General features: G+C 50.9%; 1 protein-coding gene across 1 annotated transcript; it reads right to left on the minus strand.

Moving 5' to 3' along the window:
* Window positions 1-1,572: 1,572 nt before the first annotated feature.
* Window positions 1,573-7,022, minus strand: Lypd5 (LY6/PLAUR domain containing 5). The gene is made up of 5 exons (XM_008852088.2): window positions 6,917-7,022; window positions 4,230-4,358; window positions 2,892-3,068; window positions 2,141-2,287; window positions 1,573-1,838 (listed from the first exon to the last, which is right to left on the minus strand). Exons 1-5 carry the CDS (start codon window positions 6,972-6,974, stop codon window positions 1,573-1,575), a joined length of 777 nt encoding a protein of 258 aa, XP_008850310.1. The 5' UTR covers window positions 6,975-7,022.
* Window positions 7,023-8,296: the final 1,274 nt, after the last annotated feature.

Consider the following 8,296-nt stretch of genomic DNA (forward strand, 5'->3'; position numbering starts at 1 on the left):
TCAGGGTCATTCTAGGCTACCTTGTGAGTTTGAAGCCAGCCTGGGTTACGTGTCTCAAAACAAAACAAAAAGAACAACAACAAGTGGACCTGAGCATTCCCATATCAATTAATGTAATGTCTGGACCCCCCCCCACCACCCGCCAAGCACCTCACAGTCCTTCTTCTAGTTACTTGTCTCCAAGGATAATCATGGTTCTGAGTTCTAATTGCACACATTAGTTTCTGCAAACTTTGTGCCTTTCTTGAATGGCTCACATAACCTGCTCTGTTGTGCATTTTTATTACTATGCACAGCACTATATTTGTGATATCCTCCCAGCCACTGCAGGTAGCTGTCAACCATCATTTTTCATTGCTGTCTAGTATTCCATTGTGGAACTACATCACAATCTCCTTATTCCATTGAATTGTTCATAGTCATTTGGGCTGTTTCTGGTTTGTGGTTATTATGAGTTGTCTTACTAGGATATGTATTTAGGGGAACTTACACATAATTTCTTTTTTTCTTTTTCTTTTTTTTTTTTTTGGCCTTTTGAGACAGGGTCTCCCTGTAGCTCCAGCTGTCCTGGAACTCACTATGTAGACCAGGCTGGCTTTGAACTCACAGAGATCCGCCTGCCTCTGCCTCCCAAGTGCTGGGATTAAAGGCATGTACCACAACACCAGGCCCAATTTATTTCTTTTTTAATTAAAAAATTATTATTTCTATTTTATGTGTATTATTGTATTGCCTCCATGTATGTAAGTACACTCATGTCATACAATGCCTGCAGAGGTCAGAAGAGGGCATCAGAGTCTCCTGGAGTTAGGGACAGTTGTTAGCTGCCACATGGGTGCTGGGAACCAAATCTAGGTTCTCTGTAAGAGCAGCCAGTGTTCTTAACCATTGAGCCATCTCTCCAGCCCCCATTCTTTTTTAAATTAAAAAAATTATGTGTATGAGTATTTTTGCCTGCAGGTATGTAGGTGCAGCATGTATGCAATGCCCATAGAGGTCAGAAGGCATTGGATCCCCTGGAACTGGAGTTACAGACGGTTGTCAGTCACCATGTGGGTGCTGGGAACTGAACCTAGGTTCTCTGCAAGAGCAGTCAGTGCTCTTAACCACTGAGCCATCTCTCCAGCCCCTGTCGTTGTTTTCTTTTCTTGAGACAGGGTCTCATACTGTATCCAGGCTGGCCTTGAACTAGTGATCTTCCTGCCTCAGCTTCCTGAGTGCTGGGATAACAGGCTGGAGTCACCACCACATCAGATGAGAGGTTTCAAAGTGGTTGTTGTTTGGCTGTGAGGTGACCCCCAATGGCTCGTGTGTTGAAGGCTTGGTGCCCTGGTGGTTGGGCTGTTGAGAGGTGGCTGGATCTTGATGGCAGTCACCTCTGGAGATTGGTGAGTTCAGGACTAAATGGGCCTTTGGGAGGTGGAGCCAGTGGTGACAAAGAAGGACCAGTGGAAGGAAGGATGAATAGTGAGATGGAAGGCTGTGGGCAGTGGGCAGGACTCTGGTTCTTTTGACATCTTTTTTCAGGAGGCCCAGGCCAGGGGCTGACGAAGTGAAGAAGAGGGGCATTGCTTAGTTGTCTATGCAGAGTCCGAGGGATCCCCCCAGAGCGATGGCCAGTAGCGGAGCCACAAGGAGCAGGGTCAGGATTCGGGGCGCTCGGGGAGGGGCCAGGGCCAGGGTGCCAGGGAAGGTCTGTGTCACCGAGTCCCTGTTGCACAGGTGGCCCTCGCAGCAGTAGCCTTGTAGGTCAATGGATGTCCAGGGGCTGGTGGTGCCCATGGTGGTGCAGGACGGCCGGTGGCAGGTCCTGATGTACACCGGAACAGAAAAGTTGCCTGGATAGGCAATGAAGAGGGGTCAGGCGGGGGGAGCAACTGCACCCAAGCCCCATCTTAGAGGCAGGGCCAGTCCTGGGTTCTCCACATGCTTCAGGTCTCTCTGTAGACCAGGCCACCCCCCTCTCAGACCAGGTCATGTTCCTTCCTTCATACTACACTGTTTCCTCCTCCCTCAGACCAGGAAGGAACAAGGAGAGCCACACCTCCCTGTTAGGCCTGCCCGGTGCCTCTGCCATCAGGTCCACTAGCCTCCACGTTCCTGGCCTTACTTAGACCACCCCACCATTCCAGCCCCTCACCTATGTTCATCCGGCCATTGCCCTGGAAACAGGCGCTCTGGTCCTGGTGACACTGCACCCGACGGGACTTCTCCGGGGAGCAGTCTTCGGGGTTGACTCCCAGGCAGGCGTAGCACTCGGTGCCACTGAGCGTCGGGGGGTCAGGCGCTGGACAAAGACAGCGAATGTTCATTAGACAACTGCACCAGGGTGCCTGCCAAGTCCAGAAGCCTGAGGGAGGATGCCCAGTGTGGGGTCTCTCCCTCCCCTCGTGGGTCATTGGCCACCGATCCATGAGAACAAAGGGCGCAGAAGTGATGAACGGCGTCAGGACGGCCAGTGAGCACGACAGAAGAAAGCCCTTCCGGGAGGCAGATTCAGTGATACAGCTCCAGACTCAGTGAAACAGCTCCGTTTATTCAGTGGGGGTCAGGGAAAATATAGTGTGGAGGCAGCAGCCAAAGCTTCAGCTGACAGGTGCTCATAGTATGCTTTATTTACATGTGGTAGGGGGATCCTATCATCCGACTACAGGGCAATGCCTAATTATCATATAGAAAAAACCTGGGGGCAGTTTTATTGCAGGTAACTATGCCAAAGGTCATGTTCTGAATAAGGTCAAGCATCCGTGCTTGGAGGCACTTTCCAGGTAAGTCAGGCAGGAAACCCCTGCTGAGAAAGTAGCTGACCTGAACAGCAGGGTTCCCCAACAGCCCGGTAAAGGTCAGGTCTCCTCTCTCTCTCCCACTCTCAGTACCTGCACCCCACATACCTTGGCTCAAGTTGGGGAGGGTGTCATGGGTCTTGAGGTCAGTGTTGCAGAAGTCGGTGCCGCAGCCACGCACCACCGCGTAGTCGGGAGGTAGGGCGTCCTGGTTGGTCTGCATGGGGCCGGTGGTGGGCCCTGTCCAGCATCCCTTCCGGACCAACGTAACTGGGGCGCGGTACCCTGGGCAGGGGCAGCAGACACCTTCAGCCACTCTCCCTCCTCTGTCCCTGCCTGTCCTTGGTCCCCGCTCTTGCCACCCACCTTCTCTCCTCCCTCCTTCCCCTCTTCCCCTCCCACCCTACTATGAGTATTTTGCTTTCATGTATGTGAGTACACCACATGGGTGCCTGGTCACCCTCAGAGGCCAGAAGAGGGCATCAGATCCCCTGGAGCTGAAATTAAGGATTGTTGTTAGCTGCCATGTTGGTGCTGGGAACTGAACCCCATTCCTCTGCAATAGCAGCCAGTGCTCTTAATCACTGAGCCATCTCTCCAGCACCCCCTTTCTTTAAAGACAGAGCCTCATATAGCCCATGTTGGCCTTACATTTGCTATGTAGCCAAAAATGACCCTGAATATCTGATTTTCCAACTCCTGAGTACTAAAATTATTATAGGCCTGCTCTACCAAGCCAGGGCCCCTCCCTTCTCTCCTTCCCCTCTTCTCCCTCTGTGCCCTCCCACCTCCTTCCCTCCTTCTCATTTCTTGCCCCTCATCCACCCACCCCATTCCCTTTCCCTTATCTTCAATTCCTCCCCTCTTGTGGTGGTCTCTTTTTTCTTTTGTGATAGTCTCTTGTAGCCCAGGCTGTCCTCAAACTTGCTATGATGACCTTGGACTTCTCATCCTCCTTCAAAGTACTGAGTTTACAGGCTTGCACTACTGTGCCTCGTTCTCCCCACCCCCCAACAAGGTCTCGTCATGGTTGGACTTGAACACACATCCTTCCTGCATCCACCTCCAGCATGCTGAGATCACAGGTGTGTGCCACCATGCCCAGCCCTCATTTCTTCTTCTCTTCCTCCTGACCCCTCTTCCTCCTGGCCCCTTCCCCCTCCTCTTCCTGTCCCCCTACTCTCCCTCCTCCCCTTCCCCTTCCTCTTCCTGACTCCCTCCTCCTCCTGCCCCCTCCTCCCATCGCCCTCCTCCTCCTGACCCCTTCCTCCCCCTCTCCCTCTCCCTCCTCCTGTCCCCCTCCTCCCCTCCTCCTCCTGCTCCTCCCTCCCCATTCTTCTCCCGTTCTCTTCCTCTCTCCTCTCCATATTCTCTCACCCTATCCCCGTCTCCTCCTCCCTTCTCTGGCTGCCCACCCATGTCCTTTGTCTCCCCGCTGGCCCTCACCAGTGTCCAGTGACAGGACCACCTCAGAGCATCCTTGGGGACAGGAGACGCTGGGGAATGTCATGGCGCTGAGGTCGAAGGGCCCAAAATAGGTGTGCTCGTAGCTGTAGCACTGCAGGGCCTGGGAGCCTAGGAGAGGGGCGGGTGGATCAGCAGGTCAGGGAAGACTGGCCCAGGACCCCGGGGCTGGACTCTGCCCAACCACACATGCCAGGCCACTGTGCTCTGTCCCTGGATAGAACAGCATCTGCCTTTGCAACCTCTCAGGGCCTAGTCAACTTTACCACCAGCTCCTCATGGCTCTCCATCACCAAGCCCCAGGTAGTTCCAGAGTACCACCCTGCTCCTCAAAGCCCTTGGTGATTCAGATAAGGGAGAGGAACCAATCCCCTCCTGCTCTACCCATTGCCCACAAGAGACCCCCAAACCACCTGTGCTCCATGATAGAAAGAGAGTGGTATCTCTCACACATATGGCCCGAAACACAGCTGAACTCTGGCAAAATAACAAAACTGACACAGATTCATGGGAACTGCTCCCTAAACACAGGTAGGGCAGCCTAAACACAGCACTGTGTTCCTCAAACTCTTGAAGATCAATTCTTGCTGGGCCTTCTGGGACAGACACAACAGGCTTAGGGCTGATAAAGTCATCATGGGAGAAACCATCTCAGATCAATGATAGAGGACTGAGGGACACAGAAGTGGAGAGAGGGCTGGCAAGATGGCTCAGCTGGTAAAGGTAGTTGCTGCCAAGCCTTACGACCTGAGTTCCATTCCTGGGACCCACATGGTGGAAGGAGAGAATTGACTCCTGTAAGTTGTCCTCTGATCTCTACGTGTGTGGCATGGCATGTGCCTCCCCCAATAAATATAATAAAAAAGGAGAGAGAGAGAGAGAGAGAGAGAGAGAGAGAGAGAGAGAGAGAGAGAGAGAGATCACATGCACAGTAAGAGACCACAACCATGCAAAGTTAGAAATAATGCCGTCCCTTGGGAAGCCAGCTCAGTGGGTAAGGTACTTGTTCTATAAGTCAGAGGACTGAAGTCCAAACCCCAGGAGAGGCCGTCTACCTGTAACCCTAGTGGAGAGACGGGGAGACAGGAAATCCCTAGAGCTGACTAGCTAGGCCAGCTGAAACAGCGAGCTCTTGGTTCAAATGAGAGACCTTGTCTCAATATATAAGGTGGAGAGAGATGGAGGAAAACATCCAACATCAACCTGTGGCTTCCACATACATATGTACACATAGTATGGACACAGGCACACAACAAATAATAGAAAAAAATGACACCATCAAAATAGTTTAAAATCAAAAGGCCAGGCAAGGTAGGGCATGTCTTTAATCCCAGCACTCAGGAAGCAGAGGCAGGTGGATCTCTGAGATCAAGGCTAGCCTAGTCTACATAGCAAATTCCAGGCCACCTGAGGCTACAGGGAGACCATGTCTCAAACAAACAAACAAACAAACAAAAAACACACAACAAAATACTTAAAAATCATACACAGAAACAGGATATACAAAAACAAATAAATCTGTAGAGAGAAAAACACATATTGTAATGCCCAAACACATGTACACAGAGATACAGACATATAAATCACACTGTATGTACACACACAGTGGACACAGATATGCAAAATTATACATACCTCTATTTTTTTTCAAAGAAAGTGATAGTCAGAAACAGAGCTACAAAGCACTTTTTTGAGACATGGTTTCATGTAGCTCAGACTGGCCTAAAACCCACTATGTAGCTGAGGCTGGCCTGTGTACTAGGATTACAGGCATGTACCATGTAAAAGCACTTAAAAAATTTAATTACATTTTATTTATTTGTTGTATGTGTGTATGTGTGAGGGTGCAATCATGTTGTGGTATGTGTGTGAGGGTCAGAAGACAATTTTTAGGAGTCAGTTCTCTCCTTCCACTATGTGGGTCCTGGGAATCAAACTCAGGTTGTCAGGCTTGGAGGCAAGCAGCTTTACCTGCTGAGCCCTCTTGCTGGTCCCAAAACAGTTAAAACAAACAAATAAACAAATGAACACCAAATTAGATACTGATAGAGAGAAACATAGAGACCAGCAAGTGCCAGGCTGTGGCTGGGACTGTCTCCCTCAGGTGAGCAGATACACACAAATTCATCTGCACACAGGAAGGGCCTCCTTTGTGTCTAATTCTCTCCTTATAACCCTTTCATGTTCAAGTGAGTGGGTCCCTGTAGGCAAAGAGGACCCAAAGCTGAAGTCAAGCCCCCTGTCAGCCCCAAAGTGTTCTGATCGTTCCCCAGAAATACCCTTGGATGAGGGGGTGAGAAGGAGAGGAAGACCAGAGTGGCTGGAACCAGAGTGACAGAGAAGAGATGCGAGGACAGCAGACATGGCCTCTAGCCAGCCCCAGGTTTAGGAAACCAGGCCCTAGTCCTCCTCCCTCAGACCCAGGATCCAGACTCCAGCCCTCCTCCCTCAGACCTAGGTGTCCAGTCTCAAGATCCTCTCTCAGACTCAGGAGTCCAGGCCCCAGTGTCCTGTCTCAGACCTGGGGGTCCAGGCCCCATCCTCCTCCTTCAGAACCTGGGGTCCAGGTCCCATCCTCCTCCCTCAGAACCTGGGGTCCAGGTCCCATCCTTCTCCCTCAGACCCCAGGGTCCAGGCACAGCCCTTCCTAGTGGGCTCATAGTAGGTACCTGTAAGGCAGAGTGTCATCCCGAAGAGGCAGAGCAGAAAGGTCCTGGGGTTCCCCATGGCACCTGTGCAGCTGAGCTCTGACACCTAGGACAGCTCCTATGACTCTGGCTTGCTGTCCAGCTGGTTTTCCCTGCTGATTCCTGCCTGGCTGGGATTCCTCCACCCCACCCTTCCACCCTCCCTTATGTGGGCTGTCTGCTCCCAGGTAACTGTGGGGAGGTGAGGCTGCTGAGATAGGAGGGGTTGGGAATCAGGTGGGTCTGGAGGAAGGTATTAAGGATCTGAAACCTTGATTTGTGTAATTTCACTGGCTCATTTCTATCCTCTTCCCTAACCCCACTACACACCACCCACTCAGGCATACACCACTTTCAATGATGGGGCCATGCTTCCAGTTGGACACCTGAACATCAGTCTCTCCTTGGACTCCATCTCTGGATTCCACCACCTTTCCTCAGCCTCTAGCATCTCCCTGTCTCCCTGCCATGATCACATAGGGTAAGATGCTGTTTGGCAATCCCATTAAGATGGGAACTCCTCCTCAGCCCTGAGGGATATTTATGAGAATGAATGAATATGAATGAATTGAAAGAGAGAGAGAGAGAGAGAGAGAGAGAGAGAGAGAGAGAGATCATACATGAGATGCAAAAGACATGCTGGGGAATGTGGCTCGGTGGGTAGAGTGCTAGGCTAGCATACCCAAAGCCCTGGGTTCCATTCCCAGGACTGTGTAACTAGGGTGGTGTGCACACCTGTCAGCCCAGCACTTGGGAGGTGGAGATAAGAGGATCAGATGTTCAAGTTCGTCCTCTTTACATAGTGAATTTGAGGCCAGCCTGGACTACATGAAACCCTGTTTCAAAACAAACATTTGTAAAGAGAAGCTGATGATGTGGCTCAGTTAGTAGAGTGCTTGCCCCGTGTACATGATGCCCTGGGTTCGATTCCCAGCACTGCATAAAATCAGGCATGATGGCCCGAGGGCCAGTCTGGGATACATGATGGTCTATCTAAAATAATAATAGGAGAGATAGCTTAATGGTTAAGAGCACTGACTGCTCTTGCAGAGGACCTGGGTTCGATTCCCAGAACCCACCCAGTTCTAGGGGATCTGATGCCTTCTTCTGACCTCCATGGCCATTGCATGACATGGGTACACTTACACATAAAGTAAAAATAATAAATAAAATTAATAATAATAATAGAGGTACAGGGAGCCAGATGTGGTGGCATATGCCTTTAATCCCAGTACTCGGGAGGCAGAGGCAGGCAGAGGCAGGCAGATATCTGTGAGATTGATTGAGGTGAGCCTGGTCTACATAGAGAGTTCCAGGCAGGCTGAAGCTATGGGAGACCCTGTCAAAAAAAAAAAAAAAAAA

This window comes from Nannospalax galili, unplaced genomic scaffold, assembly GCF_000622305.1.
Source record: "Nannospalax galili isolate Female #2095 unplaced genomic scaffold, S.galili_v1.0 scaffold385, whole genome shotgun sequence".
Classification (NCBI taxonomy): Eukaryota; Metazoa; Chordata; class Mammalia; order Rodentia; family Spalacidae; genus Nannospalax; species Nannospalax galili.